Source organism: Nerophis ophidion, linkage group LG03 (assembly GCF_033978795.1).
Source record: "Nerophis ophidion isolate RoL-2023_Sa linkage group LG03, RoL_Noph_v1.0, whole genome shotgun sequence".
Taxonomy (NCBI): domain Eukaryota; kingdom Metazoa; phylum Chordata; class Actinopteri; order Syngnathiformes; family Syngnathidae; genus Nerophis; species Nerophis ophidion.
Genome location: NC_084613.1, coordinates 53,256,922 through 53,275,449, shown reverse-complemented (window position 1 = coordinate 53,275,449; position 18,528 = coordinate 53,256,922). Strand labels below are relative to the sequence as shown.

Genomic DNA, 18,528 nt, shown 5'->3' with positions numbered 1-18,528 from the left:
ATATACATATAATTATAAATATCATTGGTACTTTAACTTTAACTTATTTAAACAGTGTGTCTGTTCAAACTAGGGTTGACCCGATCCGTGTTTTCCAACGCACCGATTTAAATAATACATTCCACTCTTCTGCTAATCCCTAAACTCTGTTCCGCATTTTCCAGCACACCTTCAAAACATCCACAGGTCTGCGTTCTAACCATTCAGACGGCCGTGTGAATTAAAAGTTACGGTAAAAATGTCAGCTGTGTGCGATTATTTTATCCTACAAAACGAAAAAGATGAAGAGGTGGAGTGCAAAACATGCCACAATAAAGTCAAGCGTGGTGGCAAAGTTGTAAGACATTTTAATGACTCTTGCGAGTGAGAGGCTTTTTAGCAAAAATCATAGATGAACACAGGAGCAGGCTGACACCTGAGCATCTTGAAGTGCTAATCTTTGTTAGAAAGAATCTCCCCATTATGCTTGGACTTCAATTGTTTGCCCCCCCTGACTGGGGCAAACAAGTGCTTTCTGAGGTGGAACCACTGGTATACAGAATATATAAGTAGGGGGTCTCTGAGCCATCAGTTTGGGGGTCCTTAGCCTGGAAAACATTGAAGACCCCTACTCTGGTCCTTCACACTACTTTAATCCATTGAAGTAATGGTGCCTGAGGCTGAGCCAATCAGTGGCCACGATACTGAACAGCGCGCTCTGATTGGTTTGGTCTGTAGTGGCTAATCCTACTCTAATATTCATATTTCGAGTTCATTTAGCCATTTAATTTGGAACCAAATAATTGTAGAATATTTAGTAAAAAATATATATTTAAAAAAAATATGTGATGTAGTGGAACCACAATATTTGAAGTGCGATGTGGTGATGGACGACTGCAATATCATTGACTTTTAAAGATTTAAATAAAATGCATGGAGTAAACTGAATTTTATTTATCTTTATTTGTAAATTATGTGAACATGAAGCTTTGTTAAAATAGGTCAAAGTTATGCAAAAAAGCTGAAAACAGGTGTTTCTGCCAATGAAAAAAAAACATTTACCCGACTCAATGTAATTGTGTAAGGCAGGGGTGTTCAAAGTGCGGCCCGAGGGCCATTTGTGGCCCCCAGCTAATTTGTTAATGGCCCCCGGCCCATTCTAAAAAATACTATAATTTAAAATGTAAAACATAAAAGAGTGTAATAAAAGAGTAAACAGTGACATGTAACAAGAAAAAGTTGCAGTGTTGACAATAACACAAAGCTGCCATGCGGACTGTTATTGACCTGCTGAAGGCTCCAATTACTTCACTGGAACAATTTCACTTTCAAATATTTGGGGGGGGAAATATTATATATTTTGTGCGAAACAAAGTTTTGTTTCACAAAAAGGGCATCAAACAAAAAAGTATGAAAACAATTATAAAATAAGATTAATCAACTGGTCTACAGACTTAAGCGTTAAAAGTAAAAAAATATAAATATACATTTGGCTTATTTTCCACACTTATTCTTTTTTTTATTGTTATGAATTATTGACTTATTTAGGGTTCCAATTACTTCAAGTCAAATATTCCACTTTGAAATGTTTTGGGGGAAAATGTTGCATAGTGTGTGTATTTGCCAAATAAATAAGGGTTTTGACATAAAGGCCATAAACATAAAAAAATAAATTTAAAAAAATATTATAACGATGGACAGAGCTGAAGTTGATCTCAAGATTCAAGCGTAAAATGAAAAAAAACAATTTATGACTTATTACTAACATTTTTATGACTCAGACCCTTCCGGAGACCGGGGACCAAACTTGAGGAAAGCCCTAAAGGTAAAAATAAACAACTATTGTATTGCTTTAAAAAAAGAAAAATATCAAAATGGTCCCCACATACTTAGATTTTTCAGTCTGCGGCCCTCAGTGGAAAAAGTTTGGACACCCCTGGTGTAAGGTTTAGGACAAAAAATGACGATATGAGAGTATAAATATGAATAGCAAATTCAAGTATCCAGCCTTGTCAACTCATTGTCCAGCCCAGCTCTTACGGCTTCGGGGAGTGAGGTTTACATGTGAAACAATATCTGTGTGTAATTTTTGGTGGTGAAGATAAGCGAATTGTAGGTTTAGTAGGGACGTTCCGATCACTGTTTGATGCTGTTGATTCTGATACCGATCGTACGTGAGTGAGAGCGGCCGATACCAATTGGTGGAGCCATTATCCCTCGGTGCCTGAGTGACGCTGTGGAGAAGAAGCCAATGACATTTAGGTCTGCAATTATTGTCTTTGTTTGACTGCAGGCTCACGGCAGTGTGAGTTTTTGTGTTGTAACAATTTATGCTTTGTTTGAGAAGTAATTAAAATGGACTTTTGTATCACAAAGGAACGTTGGCTATTCTTTTATTTAACGACTTAATGGTCTAAGCTTGTTATCAGGAGAAAAGCCTGCCAAAAGCTGTGAGTGCATTAACTAGGGTGCGTCTCCACCAATTGTACTTACTAACTGTACATTTTTCAATTTATTCATGATGAGTGCTACTGAAAGTTTAACATTAACATATCTAATGTAGTTCCTTAATAATAGGTAATCATATACAATTATTTAATAGAAACAAAGTAAATAGTACACAAAAGCTAAAGACAAACCAAAACGGTGGCAGATCGATCTGCACATTCCTAGTTTTGTGTGTGCTAAGCTAAAGTTCACCTAATACTGTAAGGCTTTGTATATATATTGTGCTCAATGTTCACATTTGTTTCCTGCCACTCATAACTGATGATGAAAAGTTTTCACTGAGTGAATCTGAAAAGTATGTCCTCTTTGTTCACTTTAAGCCTGGCAAAGAAGAAGACTTCCAAAAAAGGACATAGACAGCTAAAGACATGGACTGGAAGACCTTCCAAGCCCTCCTCAGCGGGGTGAACAAGTACTCCACTGCATTCGGCCGTGTTTGGCTCTCGGTGGTGTTTGTGTTCAGGGTGATGGTGTACGTGGTGGCGGCGGAGAGGGTGTGGGGAGACGACCAGAAGGACTTTGACTGCAACACCAAGCAGCCCGGCTGCGCCAACGTCTGCTACGACTACTACTTCCCCATCTCCCACATCCGCCTGTGGGCGCTGCAGCTCATCTTCATCACCTGCCCGTCCTTCATGGTGGTGATGCACGTGGCGTACCGCGATGAGCGCGAGCGCAAGCACCGAGCCAAGCACGGCGAGGGCCCCAAGCTGTACAGCAACACGGGAAAGAAGCACGGCGGCTTGTGGTGGACGTACCTCATAAGCCTTTTTGTCAAGACGGCTATTGAAATCGCCTTCCTTTACATCCTGCACCACATCTACAACAGTTTCTACCTGCCCAGGCTGGTCAAGTGCGAGGTGTCGCCGTGCCCCAACACGGTGGACTGCTACATCGGCCACCCCACCGAGAAGAAAGTCTTCACCTACTTCATGGTGGGGGCCTCGGCGCTTTGCATCATCCTCAACATCTGCGAGATTATTTACCTCATCGCCAAGCGGATCTTAAGGATCGTGAACAAGCGCAACAAGGGAAGCCACAACCTCCCCGAGTGGTCACAAAACGAAGCCTTCAACAATCGCGTCCGGCCTTTGTCCAAGATGGACCTTGAGGATGAGCTTCCGCCCAATATGGACCTGGAGGACAAGCCGCCGTCGTTCAATTCGGCAAACAAAACAGAGTACAGACTTTCCAAGCTGAAGCTGGATGACAAACTCCGGTCTTCGGCACCAAACTTGTCCATTCCTTACTGAGCCCAGCAAAGCGGAGGTTAAGATGAGAACCACGAGCGGTGACGCATATGGCAGGCTTTGAAAACACACACATTGTTTCTCTGTGTGTGTGTGGAAGCTGAGTCATTGAGCGCACACCTTAGGACTCTTTCTGAGCTTATGAACTTTGGCTTGCAAGTCGCAATCCACAACACACACCAGCTACAGCGGATCAATTTTACATAGATTGTTCTGGAACCTGCCTTTTGAACGTCACAAGCGCACACAGTACATTTCATCAAGCGTCACGTTGATGTGACAATGATGCCTGCAAGCAGGCCCCAGCTTAATGAGGAGTAGTTGTGATTGTGGAATGTGGACACACGGCAATGGCTGACAACCGAGCTTGAAAATATGCCAACTTGTTTTTCCATACCATAACTTGACCTATAGAGGTGATACAAGGCATACCCTTAATGCATTTCTTCAGTAAAGTACATTCTAGCATGCAGCCCCCTCAGTAGCTGTTTCACAACCTGCCCACTGCTGATTTAAATCACTAGAAAGGAATACTGCTGTTTCCATCACAGTCCTTCATACAATTATTTGTATTTGTTTATTTTTATACATATTAAATTTATTGAAAAAAAAAAAAGACTCTGGACTGCTTATAGACGCCACACTACTGTGACCCCAAACTCTTCCAGCATCAATCAGTAGATGTGATAACAGAAAATGATGTCACTTAATGGCTGGAAAATCAAGACCTGGTCTTTGGAATTTTAAGTCGGAAGTAAGAATCTCAGCTTGCTCGTCCGACAGGTTCGTACAAGGTGCGGCAGTAAGACTGTTATCGTTAACTCTAAATGATTTCCTTCACAAACCGTATAAATGATTGTTTGCACATCCTGACATGGTGTAACAAATATGGATAAATTAGGCCATGTGCTTGTCGCCTCATGAAACAGTGTGGGATGTAACGATATTAAAATTTCATTTCACGGTCAATGTTGAATGTGCTCCAAAATAGTTTTACACATTATAAAATCTTTTTGAAGGTGAAAGTCACTTTTTTTGCTTTTTTTCTATAATTCACAAACCTTTTAAGAGACAAGAACCCAATTGTTTTAATGCATTCTATCTCAAATTATCATAAGTCAACTTACAATGGAGCCATGACGTCATTGCTTCTATTGCGACCGTAAAACCCAATAACCATCCAAAAAGCACCAACAAGAGTTCATTTTCATTTTGTGATTTTAATATTAATCCCATTTTAGCGATATTGTTATTAGAAGCACTAACATTACGGACCTACGTTTAGATAACTTTCCTTATAAACAGGCTGTACTTGTATAGCGCTTTTCTACCTTCAAGGTACTCAAAGCGCTTTGACACTACTTCCACATTTACCCATTCACACACTGACGGAGCGCGGCCATGCAAGGCGCTAACCAGCACCCATCGGGAGCAAGGGTGAAGTGTATTGCTCAGGACACAACGGACGTGACGAGGTTGTTACTAGGTGTGGATTGAACCAGGAAACTTTTTGGTTGCACACTGCCACTCCACCACCGCGCCATGCCGTGGCCATTATATGGCTCTCATGGAAATACCTTTATGCTGCTGTATTGATATCACCAGCTGGTGAGCTGCTGTCTCACGTTGGTTTTAGATTATAAATTATAAATAATATCTCTCCCCTTGATAGTAGAAAGTTGTGGACATAAACAGATAAGTTGGTCCACTTGCACAGCCAATTTAGACCCGGAAGTGGCTAAAAAGACCCGAAAAGACGCTTGGTTGCACACACCCTTTTTTGTTTGCAAGGATTATGATTAATTCATTTAAACAGGAATATAACAACATCCTAGCAGTCAGAGCAGACATTGTACAGTAAGGGATATTTTCTTATGTTAGTTGGCCCTCATGAAGTCTGCAGTGAGCTGTTATCAGTGATAAAGTTGGGGGGGGGAAAGACGATTGTCGGGAAGCGTTTTGGAAATGAACACGCCACCGTATGCTTAAAATGAGCAAATTCCATCCATTTTCTACCGCGTATTGCCTTTTGGGGTCGCTCAGCTACAATCGGGCGGAAGGCGGTGTACACCCTGGACAAGTCGCCACCATTTTCTACCGCTTGTCTTTGTCGGGATCACGGGGGGGGGGGGTTGCAGTCCATCTCAGCTGCATATGGGCGGTAGGCGGTGTACACCCTGGACAAGTCGCCACCTCATAGCAGGGCCAACACAGATAGACAACATTCACACTCACTTTCACACATACATATACATAAACATGACATATATAATAACATGACATATATACTAACAGCGTGTATAAAAAACCTTGGAGGTGTTTCCATGTTTATTTAAGCGACATATAGGCAAAATAAGGCGACTCCCATTGGCTATTGTAAGCGGACATTTCTTAACATTTACTAGATAGTATGTATAAAAAAAGAAAAACGTGTGCTTGTGAATAGGCAGAACTCCCTCAAAAAAGTGCAGTTCCCCTCTAACAAGTTTTATGAAATGTTCTGAATACAGTAAAATAAACCCAAAATATATTTTCATGGCAGAAGAAACAATAAATATTATTCTGGCTTCTTATCTTAACTTCCGGTTTATGTGACGTCATCAGAGTTCACTTCCCGCTGTCGCTATCCATCCGTTTCCTACCGCACCTGTTCAACACGTATTTGATTAATTATTGGTTTGCTTAAAAATAATGTTATTAAAAGATGTGAGACTTAATTTGCTCTAAAAATGTTGGTCTTACTTATAAATGTACGTATTTAGATGTATTCAGTGTTAAAAAAAAATATTATATGGCTCTCATGGAAATACTTTTTAAAATATTTGGCTTTCATGGCTCTCGCAGCCAAAAAGGTTCCCGACCCCTGCTCTATATGAAGCACAACGCACCCTCCGCAAGAAAACTTTGAAATACTGGACATGAATTATTTGAAATAACCATGGCAAATCATAAAAATGGTTTCCGACATGTATTTTAGAATTCCAAACAAATATTAGTTAATAGAGAGGATTCTGGTTTGGGTAGATTAGACAATTTGTTTTCTAATGTTAAAGACAATGAACACATTCCTATACTTCATGGGTGTCAAACTCTGGCCCGTGGGCCAAATTTGGCCCGCCGTCTAATTTAATTTGGCCATTGAGGCAATATCAAATTAACATTAGAGCTGGCCCACCGCTATAACACCGCATTCACCGCTAATACTCTTACTTGCCAACCCTCCCGATTTTCCCGGAAGATTCCCAAAGTACAGTGCTCCTCCCAAATTTCATCCCGGAAAACAATATTGGGGGTGGGCCTTAAAGGCATTGCCTTTGGCGTTCCTTACAACCTGTCGCCACGTCCACTTTTCCTCCATACAAACAGCGTGCCGTCCCTGTCACATAAAATATGCGGCTTATACACTCACTCAAGTTAATGCAAGGCATACTTGGTCAACAGCCATACAGGTCACACTGAGGGTGGCCGTATAAACAACTTGAACACTGTTACAAATATGCGCCACATTGTGAACCCACACCAAACAAGAATGACAAACAGATTTCGGGAGAACATCCGCACCGTAACACAACATAAACACAACAGAACAAATACCCAGAATCCCTTGCAGCACTAAGTCTTCCGGGACACTACAATATACAACCCCCGCTATCACCAAACCCTGTCCATCTCAAGCCTTACGCCAAAAAGAGGCATTCAATTTTTATTTAAATTTTGATATGCCATTGATATTTTTGGATTATTATTATTATTTGAAACCCGATTGTGCATGTCACTATGAAGTTATATAAGCCTTGCTTGTTCAATATTCTATGCAAAACTTGTTTGGGTCCCTATTAAAAGGTTAATTTGTTCAACCTCGGCCCGCAACTTTGTTTGGTTTTAAATTTTGGCCCAATCTGTATTTGAGTTTGACACCCCTGCTATACTTAGTTCAATCTGGCCTAAGGTTTTCTTTCATGTCTTGTACTTTTTTGTCAGTATGGATGTGAAATTGTTTTAAATTGTATTCATTATGGTCTTTAAAAAATAGTCTTATTTGACTTGCTGAAACCCAGTATATGAGCCGTCACAGGTCCAGGAATTTATCAAAATGCTTATAATCACGGTTTAACAATCATTTTCATTTAAAACAGTAGTACTACTACAACTTTAACCACGGTTTATCATTAAAACTCTAAACAGACTCTTTGATGAAATAGTATTTGTTTATTAATTTAATATGTATATACACATTTTCTGTTAAATAAAAACAAGAAAAACATAATTTTTAAATAAAAAAAATGGAATTTAAAAAGCTTGTTAGCTTCTTTAACTTGCAAAGTGAAATAATGGAATATTTCAAGACAGTGATCAGTGCACAGGTGCATCACTTTTCTGACATCATCAGTGACTTGAAGTTTTGCTGAATTGGCCAACCAAGAACTAAAACCAAAAAAAACAGTACCAAATTACCACATACGAACCCAGTCCTCCATCGACATAAAGAACTGAGCCATTTAAGGCACTGTGCTATCATATACGCCATCGTACAAATTGAATAGTTGTGTTAAAAAAACTTTAAAGTGACGACATCATGATTATAATGTATCTGACTACAGTTTGATGGTGTCTGGTTTGAGTGCGCTCATTAGGTACTTCACAGTATGGTTCTTTCCTACAGTTTGCAGGTGGCCTGTGCCACTTTAGAACTGGTCTTCCTGTTGAGGCTTCGACAGATGAAAGCTCCTGCATCCATCAGTTTGGAGAGGTCCACTCCCTAGGAACAAGACACAGACCTTCAAGTCGATACAATACAATTGTATTAATCTAACCAAAAGTGCCTTTCACAATTTTATATTGATTTCTGTCCATTGTCTTTACCGCTTGTCCTAATTAAGGGATCGCTATGCTAGCGCGCCACAGTTCCGACAAACATGGACCTTAAAAAAATTCTAACCTCAGTACAGCAATGATGTAGTCTACGGAGCTGCGATTGGTTGACTTTTTTGGTTTTGGTACGTCACTTTCCTTGTTTACTTGAATGAAAACGCCAAAAAATAACAAACAGTGATTTAGGTCTATTTTGTGCGAGTTAAAAATACGGAGATACAAAATAGCTCTGTCTATACAACAGAAGCCCTTGGATGTTTTAAAGAACCTACTGCCAAAAAGATAGTCAAAGATCACTTATTGCTTGGATTTACATGACATCATGTCCGGCTCAAATTTTGCTCATTAAATAAGCCATGGTCAAAGGGGTTAGTACGTGTGTCTCACAATAAGAAGGTCCTGGGTTCGATCCTGAGCTCGGGATCTTTCTGTGGAGTCTGTATGTTCTCCCCATGACTGCATGGGTTCCCTCCGGGTACTCCGGCTTCCTCCCACCTTCAAAGACATGCACCTGGGGATAGGTTGATTGGCAACACTAAATTGGCCCTAGTGTGTGAATGTTGTCTGTCTGTGTTGGCCCTGCAATGAGGTGGCGACTTGTCCAGGGTGTACCCCGCCTACCGCCCATATGCAGCTGAGATGGGTTTTATACGTATAAACTGCAATAGTGTTCCCCTCTTGTTTAACAATACATTCTATACCCTTTTTAGGATTAACTACTAAAATAAATTAGTCTGTACATAGTCTGACAATATTCATAGTAAAAGAGACTATTCTCATAAGAGTTGTATTTACTTGCATCCGGCAGTGGAGGCTTCTCTATGGGGTCTTGGGGCACTAGGAGGTTAACCCCTTTACTAGTGTTATGTTACCCCAGGTGGCCCTTGACAAAGGCCTAGTACCTGACTGCCCCCTAGCCAGGGATACGGTGAAGACCCCAACGGTGGAGCAGGCGGAAGACGGTAGATCTAAGAACTACCATGACGGCTGCAGCAAAAAAGGGTACCCAGTCGTCTTGGACTCCATGCCACTGACTGGACCCTGACCCGATTCTGTCAAGGATCGTGTGGTGACTGTCTGTGCACCAATCGCCACACGTTAAACAAAGTCACGCATAGGCATCCTCCATAAAGGGATACACCCTACCAGGAGGATCGTCATACTCGTTCGCGTGACCGCCGATGATGATAACTACAGTTCCTTATACAATTGAAATAGCCACATCATTTCAAGGGAAACTTCAGTTGTTTTTATAAAGTTTGCCTATCATTCAAAATTCTTATATAACATAATAAAACATTTTTTGTTTTTTTTTGCACTCAAGTAAAATAAACACTAGAAAAAGTCAGCTTTTACATTCAACAAAAAAATACTGCTAATTATGGCAGGCTTTGTGAGAGTGACATGACTACTTTGAGACAAATGATGATCCAGAACCTTATATATTTTTGAGCCTGAATAATAGAGGATGAGCTACAAGTTTGAAAAGCTGTGTGCTAAACAGATTAAACTTTAGTGAAACACTAAGCATCATACAGCCAAACAAGATATACAAACTACGAACATAATATAGCAAATATTTACTGTTCAATATCTGCTCTTACAGGGATGATGGGACTGAGGGGATGTTCATATACTACTGATTAGAAGAAGAATTGATCATAATTGTCACGAAGGGTTAAGAAACAAAAGGTGCAGTCAAGAGCATCTTTTTCGTGTCGCTTGACATATCCGCGTCTAAATTGAATGTCAAGGTTGACCAACCTGTCAGTTTATGGCCACAACCTTCTACTATACAAGTGAGAGGCATGATTTAAATTTAGAATTAACTTTCACAAGCTCAGACGAGATGCACCAGCAACTTTCCCGCTCAATATGCCAATATTGTAGCATAAGCTAGTAAGCTCTCTTTGATCAATGCGCTGCTAAAAATAGTTTGTCGGCGTTAGTGCTTATAACAACAATATCGCTAATACTTGGTTAATATTTAGAACACAAGGGTATTGTTGGATCTTTTAGAGGATTTTATGGGCAGGATAGTGTACTCCATTAGCTGCATTGTTAGCCATCTCATAGTTGCCATATTTAATGAGTAACAATGCATAAAAAAAAGAAAAACATGTGTTCTTGTCTTACATAGGGATTGTGAATGTTAGGCAAAATCCCTCAAAAAGGGCAGTTTCTGTTTAAAACCGGCCAACAAGTCATTACTTTGACGTATTACTGCGGGCCCGTACTTGTCTTATGAGTCAACCGTCCGGATGTGTATACACCTTCGAACATCAGAACAGAGAAGAATTGCTAAACTCTGATGGACCAAAGGCGGGCCTACTTACAGTTTGAATTCCAAGTCCATGAAGCATATAGACAACATCTTCGGTTGCAACATTCCCAGAAGCACCTTGTGCGTACGGGCAACCTCCCAGTCCGGCTATTGAAGAGTCCACCACACTGACACCCATCTGCAAACCAAAAAAACACAGGAATAAAGAAATGTTTTTCTTTGCATACGCTGTATTTTGGACTGTGCACATGTAAGCATGTTATAATGATTTTAATGTATTGCAATGTGAGTGAAACAACACACCTGCAAGGCTACCAAGATATTGGCGAGGGCCTGGCCATACGTGTCGTGACAGTGCACCGCCAGCGCATCGACTGGAACTTCTCGGCTCACCGCCTCCAGCATTGCCTGCATGCTTCCTGGATTGCCGACACCGATTGTGTCGCCAAGGGAAATCTCATAGCAGCCCATGGAGTACAAACGCTTGGCCACCTGCACAGACAACAAATGTCTACTTATTCCTTGGTCAAATATTAATTTACTATAAATGTCTTACAATATTTGTTTGAATGCTGAAAGAGGCAATCATTCCTACTTTGTTGTCATGTGTTATTTTACTTGGTTAGCCATTACCTTTCTTAGCTTAAACGCTGACTGTTTTCAAAAAAATTCAGTTTTTGCAAAGAAATCAAAGCACTTACTGTTTAATCAGACAGCTGTTTGTATTAACTTGTCTTTCACCTGCTATAGCAGTGATGTGAAGGTGTTCCTCAATTAACGGCATTCTGACTTTCAGGATTAAAAGAAGGAACAACCTCATTGTGGGGCATTTAAAAAGGATTCCCTTGAAAACTAATTACTGCACCTAGTATTTATTTATTGGGCCTGCTTCAAGTTAATAATTCACACTGAGGAAAAATACAGTAACGTCATTTTTTTTTTCTCACTTCAGTATTTCAGCCAAACAGCAGTGCACCAAAAAAGAAGAAAGTCATCACTATCAAAACGAAAAGGAAAATCATACCAATCTTAGGTAGAGGACAAACAATCACTAATATTGGCCAAACTTTTGTTCCCAAATGCTTGACTGTTGACCCGCCACCTTCTTTAAAGATGATTAAAGCATGCAGCCCTCTTACTGTGACGGCCGAAGTGGTTTGTTGGTTTTGGAGCGCTGTGTGATGGTAAGTAAAAGCTGAATATAAATATTGTTTTCAGGAAAGCAGCTTTCATAAAGAGTTCTCCTTTTTTGGGGGTGTTACGATCTGATATCAGCAAAAAACAAGTATTTAATTATATCACTTTGCATGTGAGTTTTTCTTTGCCTTTATGTGGGCTCTCACCCGAGGATGTCGTTGTGGCTTGTGCAGCACATTGAGACACCTGTGATTTAGGGCTGTATAAATAAACATTGATTGATTGATGGATGTAAAATCCTCGATACAAATGCTCCGATAAAAGCAGTCTATCAGTGTACTTGCACAAAGCTCAACAACCAGTTAACAGCTAAATGACCTGCAATAAGAACGCAAGGTTGTTGTTTTTCTATAGGGATTGAAATTGTGACGTAGAAACGCATTGCGGGTTTGCTTATTGAGTACCTAATTTACATGGCCGAATGTAAGACCCTGTGCTTAAGTTTTAGATTTTTTCCTTTAACAGTAAAAAAAAAAAAGGCGCAAACGTGCGGCATCATTAACTGCCACAATCATTGTTATTATTGCTTTAGGGAAATAAAAAGGTTTTGGGGAGATTTTTGTCATTACCAGCATGAAAGCAAAGCCAAGGATGTCAGGTTTTGAAGCTAATAAAGAGACGATGAATAGCCTGGATAGCAGTTTTGAGATGTTTATACATGACTTGACGCCATCACCCGGTACATGTTGGTGTGTTCACTGCATTTTTAGACTGGTAATTTTGAATCAAAGCATGTTTTATTCTCATCATCATCATCAATCTTTATTGCAGACATTAAGATCAATTTAACATATAAAACACAATACAAAACATTGAAAAAAAAAACAAAAAAAACACTAGAACATTAAAAAAAGAAACAATAAAACATTTAAAAAAAACAATAAAAAAACTTCAAGCCCAGATGTCAGTTTCTAACATACAAACATGTGTGCCAATGGTTCCACAGTCCAGATGAGTATCTAACAGAACTGCAGCCAGGGTTCGTTAACACAGTGATTATGTCATTTTCAGACTCAGATGCCCTATTCTGTTTCGCATGTAGCACTTAATAGGCTGTTATCGCTAGCCAAGCTAGCTGCGGGTGACAAAAATTGTACAGTATTTTGGAAAAACACATATCTGTTTACTTTTAGTCATGGGTAAGCAGAAAAAATATGAGTATTATCTTCAGAACAGTAGCACAGTGATAAAAGAATTTGAAAGTAATAGTAAGAATGTTTTCCGGGGAAACCTGCTTATGAAATGAGGCTGGGACTCTCACTCCATCTCGGACACATAAGAGATTAAAGCCGTAGATTATAAGAAATTTAAATGGAGGACAATGAGCCTTAACAGACTTTGCATTCTGAAATTGTTCACTGGTATAAAAACTATCTATTGATAAAATATGTACATGATTGGCTTTGACAATGGCAACAGCTTACTTGAATCTGTTGTTTGTCAGACGTGCTCATATGGATCAATTCCAACCAATTAAACATTTTTTTTAGGTAGCGAGCCACCGGAAGTGTACAGTGTGTCTCGGTGCGTTAATTTATTTAATTTATTTTACGCGGTACATTTCAATCCAGTTTGTTGCTCTCTCTCACATTACTGTGGCTACAGTACAGCCAGGTAAACAAGACCTACGTCCAACAAAAATGGCTACCCTGCACCCACAATGCATTGCGAAATCACATGCCCTTTCGAGCCCTATAGTAATTTACAAAAGTTAAACATGCTAGGCTATAGGCTTCTAGGAGCTACCAGCTACACAACAGCTAAGCACACAATAGCACACAAGCGAGACATACATAAGTGTCCTCAATTGAACGGCCAAAAACAATACTGTACATTACAACAATTATTTTACTGTAATTGCATGTTACTTACAGATACAAAGAAGCATATCAGAAAGTAGCCAGTAACAAACATGTCAGCATCATTCAGCTTACTACATCATGCACTTAAACAATTACAACTTCCCTTAACCCTGAAGACAACATAAGTTCCTTCCAGAATGTTTATGATAAATAATAGGTCAGTGTTTTTTATACTGTTCTCTTTTTGAGTAATTTTAATTGATCAACCATTTTCTAACATTTCACACTACAAAAACATAAAAGCATGAATAATTTGTGTTGATATGGATAGGATCAATATCGACATTTGTCAATACTCCAAAACTGGTAAGTGAACAAGTTAAATCAATAAACCCTAACTCTTCTTTTAATCACCAGTTCATTTAATTATTGTATTTATTCTATGTTTTGCTGTATGTTTAAAGTCCTTAATGTGTTCAGCTGCCCACCAGTTTTAAACATTATTTTGGCCTTTTGGTGAAGTAACATTTCTCAACAGTGAATCACATAATATAGTATACTTTTTTTGGATAGTGTTGCCTGGCAACCTAAATATAACGACAATACAGAAACAACGGTCATTAAGATTTTGGCAAACCGGTACTCACATGTGCAACTTTAGCAGGAGCAATCTTGCCTTCATATGGGCAACCAAGAACACATGACACATAGCTGCAGGGTGGATAAAAGTATTAACGTGAATGGTTGAGCCATATTGTGAGGTTGTAAAAGATCTGCTTACCCTCTTACTGGCACTCCTTCCTTTTTAGCAGCTCTCATTACTTCATCAAAGCGCTGCAAACTTTCATCCACTGAACAATTTATGTTTTTTTTACTGAACAGTTCTGATGCAGCACCAAATATGGCAACCTCTGAGGCTCCTGCCATTACCTGTATGACGTCAGAGAGGGGAAAGACCAATGTAAGACAGAATAAGGCATTTTCTGTATGAGGATGTTCCAATGCTGGAGCGAAATGCTAGTGAAAAGTTGAATAAATGTTGACATTAAGTCAAATTAATGTATACATGGTTAGAATGTTGAAGAGTTGAAGCTGTACTGAAACACAGTATAAATCCTGAAAAGTTAAAACATATGTTGGAATAGTTAAGACTAAAAATAATAGCATGCTATTGTTAGCATGCTGGTGCCAAGTAAAACATTTAATTAGTTGAATTAGTTGGTTGGAATGTTTTGAATCAGTTGGGAAGAGGGCCGTAACTAGGATTTCACAAATGCCGATGTCAAAAATTAGTTGTCCAAGAAACTTTGAAATGCTAAAATTATGTGTATCCCAGCACCATATAAATTACATTACCTTGAGCAACACAATCAATTTCTATAATAATAAAATCTTTCATTCAATTATAAATATTTATCACTCATTTAACATATTTGATAATCAACATGTTTTTGTAACAGACCACTTTTTTATTAATATGCAGAAGTTTAGCATATTAAACAATTTGAACATCGTTACAAAAATAAATAAAAAAAACATACCAAATGTTCAACTTCGGCCAGCGTTCAAACCCACAAACTACACTTTGCACGGCAAATACTAACAAAGTCCGCCTTGGAACCATTGGAAATTCCGGAGGAAATTTTGTCTTCATATTTTAATCAGTGACAGAGCATGACATGGCCAGGAATATGTTTGGGGTAAAATGTTATATACAGCGCCTTTTCATTCAATAATTTACATTTTAATGTGCTTCTTGACGCAAAATGCTTCTTTGCGTTACGTTGTAGGAGTTGTAGAGGGTCCGATGATGATCTACCGCATGGTGATGTACAGCGCACACAATGTCCTACACAAAGTACATTAACAGTCAGTCATATCACCATCCTTTTGTCACCTAAAAAAAAATACAGGAGGACATGACCTCGGTGTCCTCAATGGTAGTTACAGCCATGGTTGAGAAATGTGAGAATTGTGCAAGATGAAAAAATTGTAAATTTATTCGAGGATTTTCTAGAAATTTGGGAATTCTGGGAAAAGTGGAACTTTTTGTAAGGTGATAACATAAAAGTCCTGAAAGAGTTAAATGGGTTGATGTTGGAACTGGTCGAGAGTAGTTGAACTTAGAAGTAGTAAAACTTTTGAAATGAGAATTAGTGTTGCGGAATTTCGGGGAAAAACGTTATTTTAGGGGTAAATTGTGAAAGATTTAGTTTGAATGTCCAGGAGAAAAGGAATGTGTAGACTGTAATGGTTTGAATTGGTTGAGAAAATGTGGGAATTGTTTAACTTCGAAAAAAATGTCCATTCATTGGAATGGGAATTTCCTGGAAAAGTGGGAATGTTGGGAAAACTAAATTTTCTTTAAGTATTGCTAATAGCACAATTTCTCTGAATGAGCTGGTGTTTAGAATCTTTTGAATCAGTGTTGTTGCAGTACCACTTTCATTGAGAATTGGTATAAGGACTTCTAGGAATTTAAGACATTTTTGGGACAGAAAAAATAGATAGCCTGGATGTTTTGATGGTGGAATAGTAGACAAACGTGAGAGTAGTTGAAAGAAAGAAATACACATTTTGAATGGGATAAACGTCCCAGAACTCTGGGATTTTTTGGGGAAAATTGTGATAGTGAATCAACACTAAATTGGCCATAGTTTGTGAATGTTTATCTGTGTTGACCCTGTAATGAGGTAGCGACTTGTCCAGGGTGTACCCTGCCTTCAGCCCCAATGCAGCTGAGAAAAGATGCAGCACTCCCCGCGACCCCGAACGGGACAAGCGGTGGGAAAATGGATGGATGGATGGATGGATGTTGATAGTGAATGAGCTTAACATTTTGATGGTGGAACGCAATAAATCGGATGAAAATTGTAGGCAAAGTTATTGGCTGAAAGAAGAGACGGAATAATAATTCATAGATTAAAAGGATGTAAACATCCATCCATCCATTTTCTACCGCTTGTCCATTTTTGGAGTGGCGGGGGGTCGCTGGAGCCTATCTCAGCTGCTTCGGGCGGTAGGCGGGGTACATCCTGGACAAGTCGCCACCTCATCACAGGGCCAACACAGATAGACAACATTCACACTCATATTCAAACACTAGGGCCAATTTAGTGTTGCCAATCAACTTATCCCCAGGTGCATGTCTTTGGAGGTGGGAGGAAGCCGGAGTACCCGGAGGGGAACCCACGCAGTCACGGGGAGAACATGCAAACTCCACACTGAAAGATCCCGAGCCCGGGATTAAACCCAGGACAGCTCAGGACCTTCGTATTGTGAGACAGATGCACTAACCACTCTTCCACCGTGCTGCCCAGAATGTAAACAAAATTACAAAATAAAAGGGAAATGATGAATGCTTCTTGATACCCACAGCAGCCTGGAAGCCCTTGAGGTTGGGGGTGAGGACCGGGTAAGACACCCCAGGTTTCCGACAAATACCATTCATTACCTCCACCTGGTCGGCCATCTTTGACATAGAAAATATCAACAAAGACACCAATAAGTTAACACTATCATTGCAGTTTCGACACTACCACATCTGCAAGTGTGACACCAGGGAGAAGAAACTCACCTGTGGAACCCACTTGGGGGACACAAAGCTAGTGGCTTCTACTACTGAAAGCCCAGACTCTGACAACAAGTCTATCAAATGGATTTTGGTCTCTGTTGGGACAATAGTCTGACAAAAAGTCAGTGACATAAGATGAAAAACTGACTTTGACACATGGCAAGGCATTCACAAATGACTGACCGTGTGTGAAATCTACCAAACTACATCTAAGTTACCTTTTCATTCTGAAGGCCATCTCTGGGTCCCACCTCCACTATTTTCACTTTTCCAGGGAGAGTGTGACCTGCTCTCGCCCCCGCCTACACACACAGAGAGACACACGCACACACATGATAGCTAGGCCAGTGCACACGCACACACATGTTAGCTAGGCAAGTGCACACACACACGCACATGCTAGTTAGGCAAATGCACACACACACACGCACAGGCAGACGCTCACACACACACACACGCACAGGCAGACGCTCACACACACACACACGAACGCTCACAAACACACACACACACACACACACACACACACACCTTTGGGTTTTAGCCTGAATTTTTAGCCCACTAAGCGTAAATTATTCAACAAGGTGGAAGTAAGACCAGGCGAAAGGAGCGTTTGAACAACCAAATTGTTCTGACCTTTGCTGCGGAGCTCAGCGAGTAGTACTGTTGTCCTGTTACCGCTGAGTTCAAAGCATTTTTGTTGACAAACCTCAACACTGCCGCCATGTTGGCTTTTAGTCGCTGCTCTGACGTCACTTCTTCTCTGCCCTTTTCTGTTACGCTCAACTGAATGAGCAGCGCGCGACTGCCACTTAGCGGTCACAGATTGCTTGGGCACCCATTGACATGATTATTAGACATTATTTTTGTCGGCTTCACGGTGGCAGAGGGATTGGTGTGTCTGGTTTACAGTACGAATGTCCTGAATAGTCCTGGGTTCAATCCCGGGCTCGGGATCTTTCTGTGTGGAGTTTGCATGTTCTCCCCATGACTGTGTGAGTTCCCTCCGACTTCCTCCCACCTCCACCTTTAGTGTGTGAGTGCGAATGTTGTCTGTATATC

At 40.0% G+C, this 18,528-nt stretch overlaps 2 protein-coding genes across 3 annotated transcripts in view; one reads left to right on the top strand and one right to left on the bottom strand.

Annotated features, from left to right (window-relative positions):
* Nucleotides 1-7,599, top strand: part of gjb3 (gap junction protein beta 3) — a 10,552-nt gene extending 2,953 nt beyond the window's left edge. The window contains exons 2-3 of one of the 2 annotated variants that reach the window (XM_061895582.1): nucleotides 1,761-1,804; nucleotides 2,808-7,599. In XM_061895582.1, coding sequence (XP_061751566.1) covers nucleotides 2,856-3,740 — 885 coding nt within the window. In that variant the 5' untranslated portion in view covers nucleotides 1,761-1,804; nucleotides 2,808-2,855 and the 3' untranslated portion in view covers nucleotides 3,741-7,599. The remainder of the gene's footprint in view (nucleotides 1-1,760; nucleotides 1,805-2,807) is intronic. The other variant, XM_061895581.1, reaches the window with a different exon arrangement.
* Nucleotides 2,807-18,261, bottom strand: hmgcl (3-hydroxy-3-methylglutaryl-CoA lyase). Its single transcript, XM_061895579.1, has 9 exons — nucleotides 18,103-18,261; nucleotides 17,685-17,768; nucleotides 17,470-17,577; nucleotides 17,269-17,364; nucleotides 14,674-14,822; nucleotides 14,540-14,603; nucleotides 11,197-11,385; nucleotides 10,946-11,071; nucleotides 2,807-8,496 (listed from the first exon to the last, which is right to left on the bottom strand). The coding sequence occupies exons 1-9, from the start codon at nucleotides 18,190-18,192 to the stop codon at nucleotides 8,395-8,397; spliced, it is 1,008 nt and encodes a 335-aa protein (XP_061751563.1). The 5' UTR covers nucleotides 18,193-18,261; the 3' UTR covers nucleotides 2,807-8,394.
* Nucleotides 18,262-18,528: the final 267 nt, after the last annotated feature.

Excerpts from the sequence above, each read along its gene's own strand:
- hmgcl (XM_061895579.1), bottom strand. The coding sequence starts at position 18,192 with ATGGCGGCAGTGTTGAGGTTTGTCAACAAAAATGCTTTGAACTCAGCG. Across the intron at positions 14,823-17,268 it reads TCAAGGGCTTCCAGGCTGCT|GTAATGGCAGGAGCCTCAGA; the intron begins GTGGGTATCAAG and ends GACGTCATACAG. Across the intron at positions 8,497-10,945 it reads ATGGACTTGGAATTCAAACT|GGAGTGGACCTCTCCAAACT; the intron begins GTAAGTAGGCCC and ends TCTTGTTCCTAG.